This window comes from Bufo bufo, chromosome 1 (assembly GCF_905171765.1).
Source record: "Bufo bufo chromosome 1, aBufBuf1.1, whole genome shotgun sequence".
In the NCBI taxonomy this organism is placed as follows: Eukaryota; Metazoa; Chordata; class Amphibia; order Anura; family Bufonidae; genus Bufo; species Bufo bufo.
The window spans coordinates 151,709,606-151,734,878 of record NC_053389.1 but is presented as its reverse complement, the minus strand read 5'-3'; the positions used below and the strand labels follow the sequence as shown (position 1 = coordinate 151,734,878).

The following is a 25,273-nucleotide window of genomic DNA, read 5'->3' as shown; positions in this document are numbered from 1 at the left end:
TCACTGCTCCTTCTCCCGTTTTCCCTTAAATGAATTACTAATGACATCTTGCTCAATCATGCCCTCTCTGCAGGCACTTTCAGAGTAATGTGCCCCATCCAAACCTTTTAAACTATTACCGAGTGTATTTCCCAATTGAATCAGCGCCATCGCAGGTGTAATAACTAATCGTTTGACTTACACCTGCTCCGATCGTCTTAATGTCCGTGATCTGTGTTGGTTGCTGGTAATTTCCTGTTTATTGCATTGTCCCATGGATCGGTTTTGCCTACATTTGCGGTGATTAGCAAATTTACGGAAACAAGATATGTAAAGAGGTGGGAGGTGCACCGGTGGACGCCATAGCTACCGGGGGCTGGAATAAGCGGCTGAAGTCCTATAGAACTCCATCACACCGAGGATGCATTGTTAAATTGAGTGGTCATCTATCTTTAATTAACGTTGGATATGTAGTCCGAAAATTCAATGTCTGACCTTCGTTTTTTTTATGGTCATTTATATTCCTGTTGGTTTGTTGCAAAATTAATATTATCATGGAAACCATAACCATGCAGGGTAACTGAGAAAAAAAACTTCCACATCTGTTCACGGACTGCTGCACAAACTCAGTATAAGGCCTCATGCACACGATCGCTGTTTTGGTCCGTATCTGAGCTGCAGTTTTTGCGGCTTGGATGCGGGCCCGTTCACTTCAATGGGGCCGCCAAAGATGCGGACAGCACTCCGTGTGCTGTCCGCATCCGTTGCTTCGTTCCGTGGTCCGCAAAAAAAAATATAACATGTCCTATTCTTGTCCGTTTTGCGGACAAGAATAGGCAGTTATATCAATGGCTGTCCGTGCCGTTCCGCAGATTGCGGAACGGACACGGACGCCATCCGCGTTTTGCGGATCTGTAGTTTGCGGACCGCAAAACACACAACGGTTGTGTTCATGAGGCCTAAAGAATAGATAAGTAACCACAATCCAGATCTGGATCCCCCCCCCCAGGAGGCCAGTATAGGAAACTGTGGTGGTGCTTTGCCTGGAATGCAGTCTTGGTGAACCATCTGCTTTGCATGGTTAGTGTATCTGCTGCACAGTTCTCATCTGTCTACATCTGTCTTTGCAGATTGCTACAGCGGTGAAGTTTCTGCAAAACCCCCGAGTTCGCCAGAGCCCCGTCTCCACTCGCAAAGAGTTTCTCAAGAGAAAAGGTAAAAATGTTAATCTGTCCTAGGCCCCCTTCACATATACCAGCGATCCAGTTCAGTTCCCCCCTCTGGCGTGAAGTAAAGAACGCTGGAGGGGAACTGAAGCCACAACTGATCCCCTAGTTCTCTACAGGATCATTCTCATACATCCGGTGCATCCATTGTGATGCCGGATGTCAAATAGCGCCGGACATAAAAACGCTGCATGCTCCGTTTTTCTGTCCGGCATTATTGATCTACAGACGGCGGATCTGTGCACTGAAGTGAACTGTTGTGTCCTGCTCCTGGGGTGAAGTGGGGGGGGGGGGGGGAGCTTTAGGGCTCATGCACACTAACTTATTTTTTGTCTATTAGTTTTTTTTTGTGGCCCGTATGCAGAACCATTAATTTCAATGGGGCCAGAAAAAAAACGGAAATGTCTCCGTGTGCATTCCGTATCCATACGTCCGCAAGTCTGTTCTGCAAAAAAATAGAACATGTCCTATTCTTGTCCGTTTTGCAGACAAGGATAGGCATTGTTACAAGGGGATCCGTGTTTTGCGGACCGCAAAATACATCCAGTGTTGTGCATGAGCCCTTAGGGTGCATTCACACGAACGTGATTCCGTTTGGCAATTTTGCGCAACGGGTGCAGACCCATTTATTTCAATGGGGCCACAAAAGATGCGGACAGCATCGGTTGCTCCGTTCCGCGGCCCTGCAAATCATATAGAGCATGTCCTATTCTTGTCTGCCGTCGCGGACAAGAATAGGTATTTTCTATATAGCGCCGGCCATGTGCGGTACACAAAATGCAGAACGCATACGGCCGATAACTGTGTTTTGCGGATCCACAATTTGCAAACTGCAAAACACTTATTACGGTCGTGTGAATGTAGCCTTAAAGGGGTTGTCAGGGTTCAGAGCTGAACCCGGACATACCTCCATTTTCACTCCGGCAGCCCCCCTGACATGAGCATCGGAGCAGTTCATGTTCCGATGCTCTCCCTTGCCCTGCGCTAAATCGCACAGGGCAAAGCCATTTTTTGGAGATCCGGTGACGTACCGGGGCTCTCCATGGGGCTGCCAGGAACCCCGGTAGTGATGGGCGGGATTTAGCGCTGCCCAAGCCAGTAAAACGGCTAGGGCAGCGCTAAAGTCCGCCCTTCAGAGCTGGTGACGTCACCGAACACACTGCCGGGCGGAAGTTTCCTCCCAGCAGTGTGTTATTGAAAACAAAAGAGCCCTTGCCCTGCGCGATCTAGCGCAGGGCAAGGGAGCGCATCGGAGCATGAGATGCTCCGATGCCAACATCAGGGGGGCTGCCGGGGTGATAATAAGGGTATGTCCGGGTTCAGCTCTGAACCTGGACAACCCCTTTAACTGCCGTCCGCTGCAGTGGTGTGAGGTCATTACATTGCGTCCAGGACCAGGACAGTGTTGTCCATTGCAGCCAATCAGAGCCCAGCGTCAACTTTTTGAAGTGCTGTTTTAATCCAAGAGCTGCACTGTGATTGGTTGCTGTAGCAAAAAGAATGTTTTTTTGATCAGACAGTTGATAAATGAGGCCTTTGTGCTTATTTCTACCGCACGGGTGGAAATGAATAGAAACATCGATAATGATATCATCCATTCAGCAGCTGCAGCCTGCCTTGTAAGGGCCGGTCACCTCTCGTCCCAGCAGATAATCCAGCACTACACCGTCCCCTTCTCCTCATACATCTCTATTAACAGTCCCTTTTTATAGACCCCGAGATTCAGTTGATGAGACCCTCATCAATTAGTGACAGGCGTGTATGCACTGAGCCGCAGGATAAATGTCATCTGCTGCGCTGCGTGTGCTACGGACCCAGAGAATGAGCCGGAAAATCGCTGTAAGGTCACGGCGCAGCCATGCTCGGGGTCAGGGAAATCTCCCTCTGATTGGTCTAATTAGTGAGCAATTGATCTGGCTTCGCCATATGCTTTCATGTAAACGTGTATTGAGCCGCTGAGGTCGTACAGGGATCTATACTAAGTAGAGCTGCGGGCACGTTACTCCCTGACAACCTGATTTTTTTTTTTTTCCCCTTTTCATTGACTCTCAATTAAAGCTGATAGAAAGTGGTAAAGTGACAGGAGGGGTTAACTTAATTATACGCAGGTATTAATTGTTGTAATTGTCTCCACACCTGTTATGTGTAGTCAGGAATCTCGTGTGCGTAGAGAACCGTGCGGCAGCGGCTGCGGTTCCATGGAATAACAGAGCTCAGTAAGGCTGATGATCCTGCTAATCTGCCATCCACGGGTATTAACCTTGAGCTAGACTTTGATAACGATCTGGGGAGTGTATTGGCCATGCTTTACAGTGCAGCTCTGCTTGTTTATATTGGCTGCTGGTATAAATGTGCACACATAAGTATCAGAGAAAGCTATTTATGCTGAACTACGATCTCAGCAGAGGCGCACTGGAAACATTAAGGGTTATCCCGGAAATTATATTGATAACCTGTCCTCAAGATAGGTTGTTAATATTATCACATTGGCGGGGGTCTCAATCCCAGCACCCCCGCCGATCAACTGCTTTAGGGAGCTGCTGCACTCACCGGAGCTGTGGTGATTGATGCGAACTCCCAGCAGCTCACCAAGCACAGCGCCGTACATTGTATAGTGGCAGTGCTTGGTATTGCAGCTCAGCTCCATTCACTTCTATGGGGCTGAGCTGAAGCTAGGCCATGTGACCAATGTACGGTGACGTCACATGGCCTAGGAAGAGGCCGCAGCGCTCATAATGCACCTGACCTCTTCTATAAGCTGATCCGCGGGGGTCCTGGGTGTTGGACCCCCACCAGAGGATAGGTCATCCATGTTATTTCTAGGATAAGTGACCCTGAAAAAAAACAAAAAGTTGTTTGTGGGTCCAAATTAACAGATGGCAGGGACAAGAGAAGTAGTCGGGGGCAGCAATACTGTAGTGCAGCACAAAATAGTACCCCAGCAGAACCAAATACCATAGTGCAGCACAAAATACTGCCCCCCGCACTGCAGTGTTATCTGTATCACCGACCTGAGGACAGCGATATGGTTCAATTCAGGAGGGCACCTGCAGCCACCAGCCAGGCACATAAGTACATGATGCCCTTAGCATTAAAAGTGTTTTCCGAGTTTTTTACTGATGGCCTATCCTCTGTATAGGCCATCAGTATCTGATCAGTGGTGGAGGTCCGATACTCCGCGCACAGAGCCGTACATTGTATAGCGGCTGTGCTCGGTGCCACGCTCGGCCCCATTCACTTCTGTGACCGATGAACTTGTCGTCCCTGGCCTAGGGAAAGCTGCAAGAAGGACGTGATTCTACTGCTAGCACCAGTGCCTTCTCGTACAGCTGTTTGGTTGGGGACCCAGTTGTCGGACACCCACCAATCAGATACTGATGAGCCATCTTGAGGAAAGGTAGTCAATATAGGTGTGCAGCTGGCAGCTTGGGTGGCCCCCCTGGGCATCCACTCACTGGGAAATGTACCTATAAGGTCTATGGTCAGTCCGCCCCTGAACCTCATCTCCGCTGCAGGAAACTAGCATGACTCTGGTCTAATCAACTCTATGACCATCCCTTTAATCATCGTAGATAAATCTGCCAGTTTAGTGCCACATACTGGAGGTAGCTGCCCTTGAATTGAATGTTTAACCCCTTAGCAGGTGTTTCAGCATGATGTGGGATATAAGCCAAACCCGAATCTTACCCATAAGGAAGTGACACTCAGATACCCGCAGGTTGGTAGGGTGTTTGCAGACCTCATGGTTGGGAATGTTATTGTTTCCGCTTACGATATTTATAGATTGGCTAGCTGTCCATCCTCACATCTCCTAGCACCCCCTGCTGGTTCAGTGTCTGTGAGCTTATAGGAGTACCCAACCTTCCCAGAATGCAATCTAACAGAAACCATTGTGTTATGAGGGTCTTACAATGTGGCGTATGAAGCACACGCCATATTTTGTACCGTGACTGTTTTTTCCGTTTCTGACCATCTCAGAATGAATTGTGTGATTAGGCATCTGTGATATTGCTATGTATCAAGCCGTTACCCGTCCATACGTAAACTGGTGAGGTTCTCGGCAGAGAAGACGAGACGATTTCTTTAGATTTTTTCTTTTTTTTTTTTTCTTCAGATCTACTTATGATCAGGATAGAAGTTTATTTTTGGGAGCTAAAAGCCGCAAAAAGCCATTGTTTTCCTAATGTCTATTGTGGGATGTCGCCATGGTAACTTTATAGACTGCTCCTGTCTCAAGAGAGTCATCCATTTTGTATCTCCCCTCCCTTCATACTTAATATTTCAGCTGCTCATAAAAAGCACCAGAAAGGGCAAGAGGAAATTATTTAAATTAAATCACAAAAAATGGTGATTAGCGCTGGTTACGGATTTAACCCCTTCACTGCTGGCTGGAGTTTCACTCCCTTTCAGAAAAAGCGTCTTGTATAGCGTGGTATGCACGCTCATTGTTTCAAAGCGGGCCTGTCCGTGCTATGGAACATTCATAGGGCAGGGAAGATGGCATCCCGGTGCTGCAGTGGGATCTTCTCTCCATACAGGGGAGATCAGCGCCCCCAAATCGTTCCAGGAGTCCCAGTCAGGCTCGAGTCCCCTCTGCTTGTCATGTGATGCTCATTAACTAATCGTAGAGGAAGTATAGAGGCAATCTTATCACCTGATTGGCTGAAACGCTGCACATGGCGAGTAAAGGGGACTCCGCTCTGCCTGGAATTCCTGTAAGGACAATCGACATAGACATGAGAAGTTTTAGAGCTCTGAAAAAGGTACAAGGAAAGAGTAGATAAGCTTTGACAATCGCCTATTGTGAATGGAGAATCCTCTTATCCATACACAGGGGTGATATCATTACAGGCAGAATTGGAATGACAGATAAGCAGATAACTGCAGTAAAGTGATCTGTACAGACCAAGAAGTGGCGCCTATTAGTAGACTAGTGGCCAGTGCGAAGACTGCAGGGTTTTTATGATTTTTGTTTAAATAAAGATATTGACATGGAAAATTAAAAATAACATCAAAAATTCTTTAAAAATATGTTAAACTTAAAAATGTGATTTAAACAATAGGTTATTGTATCTGATGATACATTCCCTTTAAAGCGATTCTGTCACCAGATTTAACCCTATTAAGCTTGCTGACATTGGCGATGTGCTAATGTCAGCTAAATCTAACTAGCCTATTCCTACTTTTATCTATGCCCCCGTTACGCCAGAAATCGAACTTTTATAATATGCTAACTAGCCTCTAGGAGCGGGGGGGGGGGGTTGTTCCTGCTCCTAGAGGCTCCGTTCTTCCACCTTTGTCGTGATTGCCAGGCCAGGCAGTCCTCACATCTGCCTGCCAGCCCAGTAGACTCCCCTCCCCATGAAGAAAAAATGTAGAATAATCTGTAGTAGGAGTAGTAATTCTAGTAGTAGTTACAGTCTGTTCACTTCAGGCATCGTTGTCCCTGTGGTGGGGGTGGCGGGAAATATTAACTTTTCTGGTGTCATCTAAGGTAAAAAGAAAATACCACACTCGGAAGTAGATTAACAGGTGTGGCACTTTAAGGAAGCGTTAAGGAGTTAAGAGAAGGAATGCCTGTGAATGTAAGTCATCAATATTGTCAATTTATAGTCCGGTATTGGGAACCACAAACCAGCGGGTGGTTGTGCTGTCCATGATGGATGACGGACGCGTCATCAGTATGGACGATACTTCAGCACCAAGACAAAAAAAAATCAAGGACCAATCAAACTTTTTCTGGACATGGGCCCTACCCCTTTGTATAGACTACACAGTCACAGATACCTCCTTAAAGGGCATCTGTCAGCAGGTTTGTACCTATGACACTGGCTGACCTGTTAACATGTGTGCTTGGCAGCTGAAGACATCTGTGGTGGTCCCATGTTCATATGTGCCCGCATTACTGATTTAAAAAAATATATATATGCAAATTAGTCTCTAGGAGCAACGGGGGCGTTGCCATTACACCTAAAGGCTCTGCTCTCTGCGACTGCCTCATCCTCTAGGCAGTGTCATAGGTACAAGTCTGCTGACAGATGCCCTTCCCGTGTGCTGCACATAACTATTTTGTTTAGCCGCAAAAGGCAATTCAGACCCCAGTATACAGAAGCTGGAGGAAGAGAGGACACCTGCTGCTGCGGGCCGTGGATGATATGGGCAGCCTGCAGCGGGGCTCCTCACCTTCACCAATGCACTGCGTAGACTGGCCGCCATTACTAACCCACATGGAGCACTTTACTATAAATCACCATGAAGCACAAGCTGCAATTATGTCCATTAATCCTGCATCAATGGGACCTGATTCTGGATTATCCGATATTCTGTGTAATCAGACAGCCATAGAAAAGTATTGAGGAAGAAAAAAAGCCTAGAAATTAACAAATTGCCTCTGTTTTTTTTTTATTTTTTATTGCCAGATCATCAGATGTTCTGAACCATTGAATGTGGAACTAAAGGCCCCCTTACACATTAGTGTATTGTCGCTGATCCCACTGAGATCCGCGGGACTGGCGGACAGTCTGTGTGTGGGGAGCTCCCGACTCTCCTCCTATAGGAGAAATGAATATTTTCACCCGTCACCCGACCCCAGTAAGCCACCATCAGAGGCGCCTGGCAGCGGCTTTCTCCCCATTGAACAATGCGTAGGCTTTGTACACGTCTATAATGGACGCCATGACGCAGGATCGGGCTTGTCACACATTCGACACCAATGACTTGTTATGGGGTCTATCGTGCCCAGATAAATTAGCACTACAATGGAGCCAATTACTTTGGTTATTGACCCTCCTCGTCCTTTTTTAAGCGATTTCCAGTTCCTGTAAGAACAATTTGCTTCAGTTTCTGGAGTCAATATTAAGCGCCGCTCATCCCTGTATCATTATGTGCGAGGTACAAAACATGTTTTACTTTCTAAAGTGTTCTGGTAAATCAGTGCAAATTATCATTGATGATAATCTATTTCCGCCATCTTTTTTTCCTCCCAGTTTTTATTTTTTATTTTTTTATTATTATGATAATTTTTGCACATTTTGCTAATGTGCAGATCAGCAGGGAGCGATTAATTATAAAAGCCTTCGGATTTCAGCGGCTCCGTGAAAGCATCGACAACACATCCTAAAAGCCATGTTGATTACCCAGGGTAACAGGAGATTGGGATCGGTGCCTGCCAAGATCTCGTCAGCGCCCATTTTTTTTGCAATACTCTGAGTGCTTGGCACTGTTGGCATGGAAAACCGCCAGCTCTGCTCTCCCTGAAGTAGCAAGGACAGGATGTCGCTAGATCTGTCCTCTCTCCAGAGAAGCTCAGGGCAGGTCTAGAGCTGAGGATAACCGTGCAAGGCCCTGTCCGTGGTCCGCCAATACATGCCCATCAGTGCGGATCTATCACGCCCTTCTGTAATCTAACCAGTCATTCAATTAACACTTTTTGAATTTGTTGAAAACCGCGGTTGCAGCATCAGCTTCTATGATCTGCTTCTGTGGTTTTTGAATGGTTTTGTCACCTCTGCAGAAAACCACATTGCTCTGCTTTAGCACATCAGGGTTTGCTCTTTTAGGGTATGTTCACACATTGCGTATATATATATCTGTCGGCAGAGGAAAAATATGCCACATATAGCAGCAAAGAAGATGATATTTTAGTAAATTTCATCCAAGTTGCAGAAAAAAATCATGTCGTGCAGATTAAGTCCTATGTCGCAGTTTTGTTGTGGATTTCACCCTTTGTAATGCGTAGGGTAAAATCCACATGTAGAAATTACGCAGCAAATCCATGACTGATTTTTTTATTTTTATTTTTTTCCATTCAGTTTACGTCCCATGTAGATTAAGCCTTAAAGGGGTTTTCCAGTTTGCACCAACAGCCTTTAAAATAATCATTTATGCAGGTAGCTGTAATTTTGTGATGCATTTCTTTTACCTTTATTGCTCCTATCTTCCGGTCTGGGCTGTGGTCACATGATCCTGTCCATGGGCGTGTCAGTGTTAGGGGAGTGTCTATGTAACTAGCTGGTAGGAGGAGCTATAAACTAGCTGGGTGTTGGGGGCAGTGTTAGGGGAGTGTCTATGTAACTAGCTGGGTGGGAGGAGCTATAAACTAGCTGGGTGTTAGGGGAAGTTATAGGGGAGTTTCTATTTAACTAGCTGGGGGAGGAGCTATAACCTAGCTGGGCATGGCACGGGAAGGTTCTGGAGCTGTGCATCATGGGTTTGGTTGGGTACAGCAACCACTTTTGTTTACCTGGTGAAAAAAAGGTTAGGAGAGTCCAAATTGAAAAATGGGAAACATGAACATGAGGTAAGCAACTAGATTAGCATATCTGTTGAAAAAGATAGTAATCCCAAAAAAAAACCTTTAACCCCTTAAGGACATAGGACGTACCGGTACGCCCTATTTCCCAAGTCCTTAAGGACACAGGACGTACCGGTACGTCCTGACTTAAAATCTGTATTCCGGCGCCCGAGGGGTTAAACGGAACGGGATTTCGGCTGAAATCCTTCAGCCGGCATCCTGTGACAACGCCAGGGGGGGTCATGTGACCCCCCCGTGTCGGCGATCGCAGCAAACCGCAGGTCAATTCAGACCTGCGGTTTGCTGCGCTTTTTGCAGTTTCTGATGCCTGCGGTCCCTGACCGCGGGGATCAGAAACTTTAGAGTGGCTAAAATCATTATTATTCACCCCCCCCTGCACCCCTGCATGATTTGATGCCGGCGGGTGGTGCAGGGGGGGTGTCGCATGCAAACGGCTGACATCTGTGCAGATGTCAGCCGTTTAACCCTTTCCATACCGCGGTCCGTACGGACCGCTGTATGGAAAAAGTTAACTGTCATCGTCAGGGAGCTCCCTCCCTCTCCATCGGGGGGCTGCTGTGCCTTTGCAGCCCCCCGATGGAGAGGGAGAGAGCTCCCAGAGAGCCCCCCTCAGCCCCGTGCTTACCCTTCCCCGTCTGCGAAGTTCTGAGCAGACGGGGAGGGTTCCCATGGCAACAGGACGCCTGCTCAGGCGTCCTGCTGTCCATGGTGCTGAACAGATCTGTGCTAAAAGCACAGATCTGTTCAGTGTAAGTAAAATACAGTACAGAACAATATATATTGTTCTGTACTGTATTATACAAACATCAGACCCACTGGATCTTCAAGAACCAAGTGGGTCTGGGTCAAAAAAATGTAAAAAGAAGTGAAAAAAGTTAAGATAAAAAAAAAAACCATTTATCACTGAATAAAAATTAAAAAAATAAAATAAACTACACATATTAGGTATCGCCGCGTCCGTAACGACCTGATCTATAAAACGGTCATGTTACTTTCCCCGCACGGTGAACGCCATAAAAATAAAAAAATAAAAACTATGAGAAAATTGAAATTTTGCCCACCTTACTTCCCAAAAAAGGTAATAAAAGTGATCAAAAAAGTCGCATGTACGCCAAAATAGTACCAATCAAACCGTCATCTCATCCCGCAAAAAATGAGACCCTACTCAAGATAATCGCCCAAAAGCTGAAAAAACTATGGCTCTTAGACTATGGAAACACTAAAACATGATTTTTTTTTGTTTCAAAAATGAAATGATTGTGTAAAACTTACATAAATAAAAAAAGTATACATATTAGGTATCACCGCGTCCGTATCGACCGGCTCTATAAAAATATCACATGACCTAACCCCTCAGATGACCACCGTAAAAAAAATAAAAATAAAAACAGTGTAAAAAAAGCCATTTTTGCCATCTTACGTCACAAAAAGTGTAATAGCAAGCGATCAAAAAGTCATATGCACCCCAAAATAGTGCCAATCAAACCGTCATCTCATCCCGCAAAAAATGAGACCCTACTCAAGATAATCGCCCAAAAACTGAAAAAACTATGGCTCTTAGACTATGGAGACACTAAAACATTTTTTTGGTTTTAAAAATGAAGTTATTGTATAAAACTTACATAAATAAAAAAAAATGTATACATATTAGGTATCGCCGCGTCCGTGACAACCTGCTCTATAAAATTACCACATGATCTAACCTGTCAGATGAATGTTGTAAATAACAAAAAAAAAAACGTGCCAAAAAAGCTATTTCTTGTTACCTTGCTGCACAAAAAGTGTAATATAGAGCAACCAAAAATCATATGTACCCTAAACTAGTACCAACAATACTGCCACCCTATCCCGTAGTTTCTAAAATGGAGTCACTTTTTTGGAGTTTCTACTCTAGGGGTGCATCAGGGGGGCTTCAAATGGGACATGGTGTCAAAAAAACCAGTCCAGCAAAATCTGCCTTCCAAAAACCATATGGCATTCCTTTCCTTCTGCGCCCTGCCGTGTGCCCGTACAGCGGTTTACGAACACATATTAGGTGTTTCTGTAAACTACAGAATCAGGGCCATAAATAATGAGTTTTGTTTGGCTGTTAACCCTTGCTTTGTAACTGGAAAAAAAATATTAAAATGGAAAATCTGCCAAAAATTTGAAATTTTGAAATTGTGTCTCTATTTTCCATAAAATCTTGTGCAACACCTAAAGGGTTAACAACGTTTGTAAAATCAGTTTTGAATACCTTGAGGGGTGTAGTTTCTTAGATGGGGTCACTTTTATGGAGTTTCTACTCTAGGGGTGCATCAGGGGGGCTTCAAATGGGACATGGTGTCAAAAAAACAGTCCAGCAAAATCAGCCTTCCAAAAACCAAACGGCGCACCTTTCACTCTACGCCATACTGTGTGCCCGTACAGTAGTTTACGGCCACATATGGGGTGTTTCTGTAAACAGCAGAGTCAGGGCAATAAAGATACAGTCTTGTTTGGCTGTTAACCCTTGCTTTGTTAGTGTAAAAAATGGGTTAAAATTGAAAATTAGGCAAAAGAATGAAATTCTCAAATTTCATCCCCATTTGCCAATAACTCTTGTGCAACACCTAAAGGGTTAACGACGTATGTAAAATCAGTTTTGAATACCTTGAGGGGTGTAGTTTCTTAGATGGGGTCACTTTTAGGGAGTTTCTCCTCTAGGGGTGCATCAGGGGGCTTCAAATGGGACATGGTGTCAAAAAACCAGTCCATAAAAATCAGCCTTCCAAAAACCATACGGCGCACCTTTCACTCTACGCCCCGCTGTGTGGCCATACAGTAGTTTACGGCCACATATTGGGTGTTTCTGTAGACGGCAGAGTCAGGGCAATAAAGATACAATCTTGTTTGGCTGTTAACCCTTGCTTTGTTAGTGGAAAAAATGGGTTAAAATGAAAAATTAGACAAAAAAATGAAATTCTCAAATTTCCTCCCCATTTGCCAATAACTCTTGTGCAACACCTAAAGGGTTAACAATGTATGCAAAATCAGTTTTGAATACCTTGAGGGGTGTAGTTTCTTAGATGGGGTAATTTTTGGGTGGTTTCTATTATGTAAGCCTCGCAAAGTGACTTCAGAGCTGTAGTGGTCCCTAAAAATTGAGTTTTTGTAAATTTCTGAAAAATTTCAAGATTTGCTTCTAAACTTCTAAGCCTTATAACTTCCCCAAAAAATAAAATATCATTCCCAAAACAATTCAAACATGAAGTAGACATATGGGGAATGTAAAGTCATCACAATTTTTGGGGGTATTACTATGTATTACAGAAGTAGAGAAACTGAAACTTTGAAATTTTTCAAATTTTTTCAAATTTTTGGTAAATTAGGTATTTTTTTGTGCAAAAAAAATAATTTTTTTGACTTCATTTTACCAGTGTCATGAAGTACAATATGTGACGAAAAAACAATCTCAGAACGGCCTGGATAAGTCAAAGCGTTTTAAAGTTATGAGCACTTAAAGTGACACTGGTCAGATTTGCAAAAAATGGCCTGGTCCTTAAGGTGAAAATGAGCCCGGTCCTTAAGGGGTTAAAGGGGACACCAAGCTAAAAATGTATCTTGTCCATTTTCCATGCGGTTCTCTGCAATCTGTTGTTCACTGTTATCAGCCAGGTCCGGATGGAAAGGGGATGACTGAGCACAAACACAACATGAAACACATGTACAGGTCAGCTATAGTAGCGCACAACTGTACATTATTTTTATGTTGTATGGAAGTGCTGTTTTTTCTTTTTTTGGGCTCGTCCATTTGGAGGAGTGGCTGCCTCTATTTGGCCATGCACCGTGTGGGGTAAGAACGTCATTACGATTGGGGTGACACCAAGTGTGTCTAGTTTCATATTCTACTACCTTTGTACTGTAAAAGCATCTTTTATAATAATTTAAAAAAATAAAAATAAATTGTGTTACCACATCCTAGAGTTAGTTTTTCTATTTCTAGCCATGTAGTCAAGTAAGGGCTTGGGTTACATATGATTTATTGATTGATTCTTGTTATACCGGTAATTGTTTGGCGGGAGATGGGAGAATGGCACAAAAGAGTAGTTATTTTATGCCATGCACTGTGCCCATGTGGTAATAATACTATATTGTCTGTATTACCCTGTGTGGATTCTTAGATATGGTAATGGAACGTGCTTAGAACCTGGATGCAATAACAGAGTTAACCTGTTGGTAGACAAATATGGCAGCAGAGCCAGGCTCTTAAAGCTACTATCACACTAGCGTTTTGCTAGATCCGTCATGGATCAGCAAAAACGCTTCCGTCATGATAATACAACAGTCTGCATCCGTTATCACTAAAATAGCCGTGATGGATCCTTCTCTTAAACCATTGCAAGTCAATGGGGGACACATCTGTTTTTTGTGTCAGAGAAAACGGATCTGTCACCATTGACTTACATTGTGAGTCATGACGGATCCGTCTTGCTCCGCATCCCAGGACGCACTCAAAAACACTGCTTGCAGCGCATTTGTCTGCGTCATAGGAATGCAATGAAAAGTAATGGAATGCATTCTGTGCACTCCATTCCCTTCAGTTCAGTTTTGTCCCCATTGATAATGAATGGGGACAAAACGAAAATGTTTTGCCCCACTATTGAGATCCTGTGACGGATCTCAATAGCGGAAAGGGAAAGCGCAGATGTGAAAGTAGCCTTACCTAGATACACTAACAGAACCAAGAGCAGTACATTGATACAATGACAGAACCCAGCTCAGTACATAGATACAGCAATAGCACCAGGCCCAGTACGTGGATACAGCAATAGCACCAGGCCCAGTACGTGGATACAGCAATAGCACCAGGCTCGGTACGTGGATACAGCAATAGCACCAGGCCCGGTACGTGGATACAGCAATAGCACCAGGCCCGGTACGTGGATACAGCAATAGCACCAGGCCCGGTACGTGGATACAGCAATAGCACCAGGCCCGGTACGTGGATACAGCAATAGCACCAGGCCCGGTACGTGGATACAGCAATAGCACCAGGCTCGGTACGTGGATACAGCAATAGCACCAGGCTCGGTACGTGGATACAGCAATAGCACCAGGCTCGGTACGTGGATACAGCAATAGCACCAGGCTCGGTACGTGGATACAGCAATAGCACCAGGCTCGGTACGTGGATACAGCAATAGCACCAGGCTCGGTACGTGGATACAGCAATAGCACCAGGCTCGGTACGTGGATACAGCAATAGCACCAGGCTCGGTACGTGGATACAGCAATAGCACCAGGCTCGGTACGTGGATACAGCAATAGCACCAGGCTCGGTACGTGGATACAGCAATAGCACCAGGCTCGGTACGTGGATACAGCAATAGCACCAGGCTCGGTACGTGGATACAGCAATAGCACCAGGCTCGGTACGTGGATACAGCAATAGCACCAGGCTCGGTACGTGGATACAGCAATAGCACCAGGTTCGGTACGTGGATACAGCAATAGCACCAGGCTCGGTACGTGGATACAGCAATAGCACCAGGCTCGGTACGTGGATACAGCAATAGCACCAGGCTCGGTACGTGGATACAGCAATAGCACCAGGCTCGGTACGTGGATACAGCAATAGCACCAGGCTCGGTACGTGGATACAGCAATAGCACCAGGCTCGGTACGTGGATACAGCAATAGCACCAGGCTCGGTACGTGGATACAGCAATAGCACCAGGCTCGTTACGTGGATACAGCAATAGCACCAGGCTCGGTACGTGGATACAGCAATAGCACCAGGCTCGGTACGTGGATACAGCAATAGCACCAGGCTCGGTACGTGGATACAGCAATAGCACCAGGTTCGGTACGTGGATACAGCAATAGCACCAGGCTCGGTACGTGGATGCAGCAATAGCACCAGGCTCGGTACGTGGATACAGCAATAGCACCAGGCTCGGTACGTGGATACAGCAATAGCACCAGGCTCGGTACGTGGATACAGCAATAGCACCAGGCTCGGTACGTGGATACAGGCAAAGCTCAGTAAGTACAGCAATCACCGAATTTTGCAGTTTTGATGGCAAATTTGTTGACTGCCTTGTGATTCACGAGCATTATGTTTCTTAGGAAATTTCACAAGTTGCATTTAATAGTGTTTCCACAAAGTACAGTCACTTTTACATCTTATTTGGGAGGGCCAAGCATTTGACGGGGCCAGTCAGTGGAAACATCATCACACCTGGCCCCTCTATCAACCTGCAGAGGGGGTGTGGCAGTTGCAGAGAGAGCAGAGCCTCCAGGTGTAATGGCAACGCCCCTGTTGCTCTTAGGGCTCTTTCAAATGAGCGGATCCCGTGCGTGGAATCCGCTGCGTGAAAGACAGCCAAGCCCCGTCCCAGACATTGAACATTAACATGAATGATTGATAGTGACAACTTTATCTCACTGTGATTTTGTATAAAAAGGTCACAGAGAGGCACCGAGCATTATCAGTCATGTTAATGCTCCATGTTTCTGCTGGACGGGGCTTGGCTGTCATTCACTCAGCGGATTCCACGCACGGGATCCGCTTGTGTGAAAGAGCCCTTAGAGCAGGGCTGGCGAACCTGCGGCCCTCCAGCTGTTGCAAAACTACAACTCCCAGCATGCCCAGACTGTCTACAACTATCAGTCTACAGCAGGGCATGGTGGGAATTGTAGTTTTATAACAGCTGGAGAGCCGCAGGTTGGCCATCCCTGCCTTAGAGGGTCATTTGATTGTATTAAAACATCATTTTTCTCAGCGATGCGGGCACATATGAACATAGGACCAACACTGATGTCTTCAGCTGCCCTTATGACCTTTAAGACTGTGCATCTACACACCGGCCTGCTATTACACATGCATGGATGCTTTTACACACGTACTTTGACACATGCAGACACCTTTTACACTGCATTACGCTACTAGCCTGCTTCATACGGCGGACTTTGTCAAGCATATTGTAAGTTTGTGCGGTCAGAGGCGTTCGGGTGCTGATACAGCATCCTTCCTCTTTTATTAGCTAGGCTACACAGTGAATGTTTGTCCATTTTGTCCTGATTTTTTCCCGAAACCCATGACTAGATGTGTCACATTTTTGTGAAAATAACAATACGTGGACACAGCGTTAGGCCTCATGCACACGACCGTTGTGTGCATCCGCCTCCGTGGTTCCGTTTTTTCCGTTTTTTTTTTTGCGGATCCATTGACTTTCAATGGGTCCGTTGAAAAATCGGAAAATGCACCGTTTGGCAGCCGCATCCGTGATCCGTGTTTCCTGGCTGTGAAAAAAATATGACCTGTCCTATTTTTTTCACCGTCAACGGTTCGCGGACCCATTCAAGTCAATGGGTCCGTGAAATATCACGTATGCACACAAGATTGTCATCCGCGTCCGTGATCCGTGTCCGTTTTTTCCTATCATTTCAATGGCAAACTTGACTCCGATTTTTATTTTTTATTTTTCATGTCCGTGGATCCTCCAAAAATCAAGGAAGACCCACGGAAGAAAAAACGGACACGGATCACAGAACAACGGAAACCGTTTTTGCGGACCGCAAAAAAAAAACGTCCGTGTGCATGAGGCCTTACTGACCTGAAGTGCTGATTCATCACTCGTACTGGCCCTCCTATTCAGTTAGGGCTGTTTCATACCAGCGTGTGCAGTCCGGAAATCATGCTCCGTGTTTGAGCGTGATCCTCCATTCTGGACACTGCTGGTCTTACAGGAGCCCAGGGCATTATACTGATTCATAATGCTGTGTGTCTCTGCATGACCGTACTGCTACAGAAGGATAGTGACAGCTTTATGTCAGTATAATCCGCTCACACACGGACTGTGATTTCCGGACTGCACACGCTCGTCTGAAAAAGCTCTAAGGACTACCTATATCAGCTGCTTGGAGCAACAGGGCCCAGGAGCAGCTAAGACAGTCATTGCATCTTGCAGCATTATGGCTGACCTTCTTCCTCTAATAGGTTGATGGGACTTTGCACAAGTTGTGCAGATGTCATTTGGATCTTACCACAGTGAACAGAGTTGTGTAGCATATGGGCATAGTCTGTTGGCGCCACCTGCAGGGACCAGAGACTAGAAAGGCCCGTGTGTTGGGTCAGGGGCCCACTATGCGTTAGTCCCAGCCTGGCTGTGCATGACTGTCTCTTTAGAGTGCACTGCTCTGTTAGGCCTTGAACTGGGCACATCATAGTGTATCGGTTGTAATTTCCTATTTCTTTGTAAATCCCTCTAATGTCTGATGAATCTGCCCTTTAATTCTAGCAGATAGCATTGCCATGTAGAGGCGGAGCTTTAACATTTCCAGCACGTGCCTAATAGTTCAGGTTTTGTGACAGCACTTTTTTTTACGGAGTATGAAATACAGATATATTGATATGTATTGATAGACTGGAGGAGATAAAATCGCGTTTAGTTAGTAACGAATTGCGAAATAAGGGAGCGGTAGCGATGACACATCTGTATATGAAAATTTAATGAAAACTCTGCATTGGACAAATTTTAATTTATAACGTCCAAAGGCTAATGCTGCAAATAGAAGCTTCTATAGGAAATAGTTATCATTTTTCCATTTTACACTTGACACGCTCTCCGTAGGGGGTCACGCTCGCCTCTGTCCATTGAGTTATAAGTGCAGAGACGCATCTATGTTGGAGCGGTCTGGCCATTTCTATGATGGATTCAGCATTCAGGCTGTAAATATATGCAGAAGGACTTAATATTATGTATAAAAGTGAGTCTACATGATTCTCATGGATGCAGGGGTCACATTCACCCCGACGGGTTGGTCAGCCATGATCTGTGTAATAAATCACTAGCATCTGTAGGAATGCATATGGTTCTTTCCCATTTTTAGAAATTTATTTACCCATTGCTGGCATTGACAGGGGCCGGCGGGTTGAGGCCGATGACAAGAGCGGCTCTCGTTTCTCCAGTGATGTATGGCTGTCCGCCCCTGCATGCATATATATGTAAACCTTCTGAAGCCAAGACCAGGGATGACGGGATCTGATTTAACACCTTCATCCCTATTCTGCTTTCCGCAAGCAGACACCTAAAGGGTTACGAAGATGGAAGCGTCCTTGGATGGAATCTCGTTACAGTGAAAGCCTTTTTAGCATTGATTTCATAACAGTCTTAATTTAATAGATCCGTCATTACCGAGAAGTCCTGGGAGTCGGGCCTAGCTTTCCAGGTCACTGACCTTTTAATTACAAACCTTGCTCTGATGGTCAGGTTATCGACTGGATGGCGTCCAGCTTGCCTAGCCTCAGGATGCAAATGCTAACGCTGCACCCCCACCCATGCCCCCTGGTTTAAGGAAAAAAATTAAAATTATAGGTTTTTGACAGTCTAGGCCGAGCACACTGCTTCCCCTAATTATTTTCCAGACGCTGACTTGCAGTCATAGTGTCCCCTCCTTTTGTCACATTGACCAACCTGAGTGTTCTGGCTGATATCATCTTTCTATTTGCCTTTGAAGTCAGGGTGGCTCAGTGGTTAGCACTGGTGCCTTTCGGCGCTGGGGTCCCAGGTTTGAATCCCACAAGGACAACATCTGCATGGAGTTTAGATGTTCTCCCCGTGTCTGCGTGAGACATATTGGTAGGAAATTTAGATTGTGAGCCCCACTGGGGACAGTGAGAGATAATGTCTGTAAAGCGCTGCGGAATATAGCAGTGCTATAAAAGTAAAATTAATCGTAGTGATGGTTATATCGAGATGTGTGCCATTATAGCCTAGGCTACTTTTACACTTGCGGCAGAGTGATCCGGCAATCTGCATGCAAACGGACAGCATTTGTAGACAAATCCGGATGCGGATCAGTCTTACAAATGCATTGCAAGAACGGAGAAACGGATCCATTATATATTTTTTTCACATTTTTACCGTAAGGACGGATCCGGCATTGCAGTATTTTTAATGCCGGATCCGGCACTAAAACATATCAATGTAAATGAATGCCGGATCCGGCACTAATACATTTCAATGTAAATGAATGCCGGATCCGGCATTCCGGCAACTGATCCGGAATTTTGGACGGAGATAATACCGTAGCACGCTGTTCAGTGACTGAACTGAGGACATCCTGATGCATCCTGAACAGATTGCTCTCCATTCAGAATGCATGGGGATATAGCAGTTCTTTTCCGGTATTGAGTCCCTTAGACGGAACTCCATGCTGGAAAACAAAAACGGTTGTGTGAAAGTACCCTTAACTTCCTAGAAATGGCCACAGCGTCCTAAAAATTCTTTAGCTGCATTGAAAATCTGCAGTCTTCGCTCTGCCCATGAGGACAGTGGGGCAGATTTATTAAGGACTTTCTGACAGAACTGACAGACTGATGCAAACCCGTCACAACTGCTCAAAATAAAACGATTTTTATATTTTTCTGTTCTTCTGAAGAATGGAAAGCTCAATGCGGATGAGGACTCCTGCACACAAACGTTTTTTTTTTTTTTTTTCGTTTGCGTTCCGTGTACGGGGAGTATACTGAACTATTCATTTCAATGTATCCGCCAAAAAAAAAAAAATGGAAGGTACTCCGTATGCCTTCCGTTTCTGTATTTCCGTTCCATTCAAATGTAGAACATGTCCTATTATTGCCCACAAATAACGATCCGTGGCTCCATTCAAGTCAATGGGTCCGCAAAAAAAATGGAATGCATCCGGAATGCATCTGTATGTCTTCCGTATCCGTTCCTGCGGAACCATCTATTGAAAATGTTATGCCCAGCCCACTTTTTTTATGTCCTTACTGTTTGTGGCGAAACCAACCTCACCACTGGGTTTTGGAGGGGCCTGGCTGCTGGCCTCTTGCCCCAGGATTATGGGCCCTCTCATCAGCCAGGCCTCATTTGTTCGCAAAAGGACTTGAACTAACTTGAACTCCTGGTCTAATTCGTGCCATTTTGGGATGTTAAATGTCTGTGTATTGAAAAGGGTTGTGACATTGTATGTTTAAATGGTGATTTCTGTTCTGTTGTCCCCACATGTGTATTGGTGATTTCCCTTTGTCTTGAGAGATAATTGGATTACTCCTCGGGTGTCTCCAGGGCAGAGAGGAGGAAACCATGATGCATTGTGGGAATGTATTGTCTCTGTGTATCCTGCAGTGCTGCATATCTGTCCTGTGTCACAGTCTTCATTCTGGTCCCCTAGGGGCGTGTCCACCAGATGGGGACCTGCATAAATACGGGCGGGTAGCCCTCAATAAAGTGTTCCTGTTTTATCCTTCATCATGTTGAGGCTGATGTTTGGGTAACTGATCGACGCTGGGAGATTTGCTATACTCCCCTGGCTATAACTACTAGCTCTTGTAAGAGCTTGTTCCTGCTCTCTGGATGTAGGAGAGGTTCACCCACTGGAGCCTTGTCGTAGGTCCAGGGTGGGTAGGAGACGGTGAGACCTCAACCAAGCTTCGGCGGTTCGTGGGGTCTGCAGTGCGTACGGTGTCAAGTGGAGTGCTTGGAGTCCTCGGAAAGCACTAGGAGCATCCATTCAATGGAGATACCCGGTCGGGGTGCTAGGCGTTCCGTTACACTGTTTAAACATTATTATATGCTTCCGTTTCCGTTTTGCAATCTGCAACAAACTGATCACAAAAGGATCGGCAGCGGAAACACTACTGAGACAAAAAACTGAAAAACTGATCCGTTGAAAAGCGTATTACAAAATACATAAAAAGCCATACGGTTGTGTGCAGGAGGCCTAAGGGCGCATTGACACGGCGTAGTGTTTTGCTGTCCGCAAAACACGTATACTGGCCGGTGTGCGCATAAGGCTGTCACTATCATAGAAAATGCCTATTGCCACTTGCGGACAAGAATAGGACATGCTCTATCTTTTTTTAAATGAATGGGTCCGCAGCCGTTCCGCTAAATTGTGGAATGGATGCAGACCCATTCATACAGTCGTGTGAATGAGCCCTAAATCTATTTAAAAGTTTTTGGATACTTACCCTCTGCAGAACTAGGCTTTTTGTGTAACTTTTTATGATTTATTATATATATATATATATATATATATATATATATATATATTTATATTTTGTGCAATTTGCAACTTTTGGGTGTTAGTTTTCACCAAAACCTGGAGTTAACCGATTTATCAGGGTGCCTTCACACATTGCGGAATTTTCCGCAACCAAGTACGCAGCATAAAGACGTCCCCCATGTTAGCCTATGGGGATGAAAAGTGTCAGTACCTGCGTTCTGTACCGCTAAGGAATTAACATTCCACAGCGGTACAGAACGTAAATAAAGTTTTGTTGCAGATTTCCTGCAGCTGAACGTTTCCATTCATTTGTAATCCGCAAAATTATTCACACACAAAATCCATTGCATAATCTACATTGCATTTTGTTTCGGAAATTCTACAGCGTGTGAAGGTCCCCTAAATGTGAGCCTGTTTGCATACTTTCTGCAGGTAGCTGCGATTCTCTCTGTTAGCATCCCTTACCTGTTCAGTGTCTTTACAGAGTTTCTGTTACTGCTTTGAACTCGGCCTAAATTTCATGAAATATAAGTGATATTCCTAAAGGGAGTTCAGCTTTCAGTGGCCATGTTTGACCACAAGCTATTCCAATAGTAACTGGATGACACCGTAATTCCATTCTGGCTACAACATCATAGGTAATCAACTTTAGAGGACCGTCCTTATGGTGGATTTAAATGGCCAAATTCTTGGACTGATTATTGGGAACGAAAGTTACTACGAAAACTCATTCCCAATAATGGGGCCCTTATAAATGTGCAGCTTGTCACCCGATGAATGCGGAAAACGCTCGTTCCTCGGGTGAATTAATGTTTGAAGCAGCGTTTCTGAGTAGCAGGTGTTGTGTGAACAGCGTCTGCTGCCCAGAAACGATGAATCTGGCGGTAGCGATAGCTCCTCCCTATACAGTGGAGGTGATCTCTGCATGTAAATGCAGCTCTTTACCTCCACTGATGAGCAAGCAGTTCCTTCCCAATAATTGCCTGCCAGGTCAAGGTCAGCATTAGTCTCCCCCACTGGCAGATTTGGGGATAAAGGATCGGGCCTGTTGGATTTATTCATGCCTGATCCTTTGTTGCTGCAGGCAATAATAATTATACCCCTCTCTCCATTGGAAGCACAAATTGTGCATGTTTATGGGGCCTGAGGGGAATAGCTCCTGAGCAGCTGTTGTATGTGTGGCTTTAAAGAACTACTAAAAGATCTACTGTATATTAAAGCTCATTAAATGGGTATGAAACCTGTTGAAGGAGTTTTTTGATGACCTGTCCTCAGAATAGGACATAAATATTAGATTGGTGGGAGTCAGTCTCCCAGCACCCATGCTGTTCAGTTATTTGAGGATGCTGCGGTGCTCAAGTGATATGGCCTAGGTAGGAGGTGCTGCTCGTCCCATACAGGTGACTGGCGCTGAGCTGCAGTACCAAGGACAACCACTATACAATGTACGGCGCTGTGCTTGGTATGTTGTGGGGAGGCCACAGCAATACAGCTTCTTCAAACTGCTGATGGGGGGGTAGATGAGCGTCAAATCCCCCGATGACCTATCGTGAGGAGAGGTCATCAATATTCTACTACCAGAAAACCCCTTTAATATAGGTTTCCTGTGATGTGTTGTCAGTTTGAAGTTACAGACCTGTTATGAGAAAAACTTGTTTTGTCCCTATGACAACACTTCCCGCAGCGCATGACTTAGCAGTGAACCTGCTGCTTCGCACTCCTCACCGCTTAGGCCAGTCACTGGCTGATCCTGTCCACTGCAGGGAGTTTACAGATGGGGACCGGAAGACGGCCACAGAGCCCCAACAGTGTGGCAGGTTAATATAGCTCTCTTCACAGGTCCTGTTGGAAAGGAGGGGTGGGGAAATAAAAATAAACCCTGGACAACCCCTTTAAGCTGGGAAGCAGATGCAGATCCATAATTCTGTCTGCTATGTACAACATCTATGTTCAGAGAGTAGGATCTGAGAGCATTTTTTCCCAGGAGACCCTACCAGTTGAGCTTCTAATGGCTCCAGCTGCCATGGTGGGATAGGAACCGGGACTGCCAAGCCAGAAAAGTTGCAGCAACGAACGGCAAACTGATCTAGCGTGCATCGGTGACATGACGACAAGCTGCTGGATACATAGGCCACAGTTGGTACCAGCAGCTAGTAGGAGCCAACAGTTTATGGAGGACATGACCTCATTGGCTGCAGCTCAAACTGCCCTCTGATCTGAACAATTATTATGCGTTATAAGCAAAATTGTGACTTGAGTCTAATTTTTGTTTTCCATAGTTTAGTTCAATCTAAAATGAATGGAATAAGTGTAGTTGTTTTTGTGCATTGGCTTCTCCTGAGTCACAAGTAATTGAGTGAGGTTTGGAGAAAGGAAGATTAAGTGCAGTTGCCGCCATCTCTTTAGCCGCCACTGTCAAAGGAGCTTGTTGGCAGAAGTGTTGTTGTGTAGTGACGTATACTGACATGCATCACAAATACAGCCCCAGCATTGATCCCTGGACAACCCCCCCCCCCACCACCACCAAGAGCAATGGATAAGGATCATAAACCACTGAACACAATGTCATGTGTCACAGCTGTGTCATAAAATGGCCATTCTCTTCCATCAGTCCCAATTCTTAGTAACCTCAGTCTTTTACACTCTCAGTTCCCTTTTTTTTCCATCTTTTCCTTCTTTTTCTTTTTTTTTTTTTCATTTTTTTAAATTTATGTTGCATTGCTGCCCTTTCGTTTTTCCTTATTTTTTTTTCACTGCTTAAAATAGCAAGTAACACCCAAGATTCCTTTATGGATATACAGAATGCTTCATTTTCTACATGCCGAATGCCCTATGAGCTCCATCTACAAATCAGAATATTTTCTTAAGTTTAGAGTTTTTTAATTTATTTAAATCAAATACATTTTACTTTTAGCCCCTTTTGATATGTAAGCAAATATTTTCCCTATTTGTGTTTTTTTTTCCATTTTCTTTTGAATAAAGAATCGAATTTTTTTTTTTTTTAATTTAAATTTTTTTTTTTATACGTTTTATGCCTATCTTTACTTTATATATGCAAAAGCATTGGACCCAATCTAAAACGGTATAAAGGTGAAAAGTAAGAATGGGGTAAGTAAATATATATATTTTTTTTTTTTTTTTTTTTTTAGTTGCTAGGAAATCTAGTTAACTACCATTATAGCCGCCATGACAGCTTCCCCACCAACTTCTGCCTAGTTGTATCACAATAGCTGCCATGCTCGTATTACTGCATTACTAGGCTACTTTTCTATTCAGGAAAGCATGGTAGTAATAAAGACCTATAATTATCAATACCAAGCCAAATAGGCTTTTGCTGCCAGACATTTCTGATTCCTCATATCTTGGAGGACATAAATTCCAGCCATGGTAATCTATTTGTTTTCTTGCCCATTGATTGTGCCAGGCCTTATAGACATTACATTTAAAGGGAACCTGTCACCGGGATTTTGGGTATAGAGCTGAGGACATGGGTTGCTAGATGGCAGCTAGCATATCCACAATACCCAGTCCCCATAGCTCTGTGTGCTTTTATTGTGTATAAAAACCGACTTGATACATATGCAAATTAACCTGAGATGAGTCAGAGCTTGAAAATATGACTCTTCTCTGGTCACACAAGTAAGATATGACTCTTTTATGTTAATTTGCATATGTATCAAATCATTTTTTTACACAATAAAAGCACACAGAGCTATGGGGACTGGGTATTGTGGATGTGCTAGCGGCCATCTAGTAA

The 25,273-nt window shown here is 44.8% G+C and overlaps 1 protein-coding gene across 1 annotated transcript in view; it reads left to right on the top strand.

Moving 5' to 3' along the window:
- The window catches only part of PEX14 (peroxisomal biogenesis factor 14), a 142,935-nt gene that overhangs the window by 71,509 nt on the left and 46,153 nt on the right, over positions 1 to 25,273 (top strand). The window contains exon 3 of the mRNA XM_040430703.1: positions 1,110 to 1,194. Within this exon, the coding sequence (XP_040286637.1) occupies positions 1,110 to 1,194 (85 nt within the window). The remainder of the gene's footprint in view (positions 1 to 1,109; positions 1,195 to 25,273) is intronic.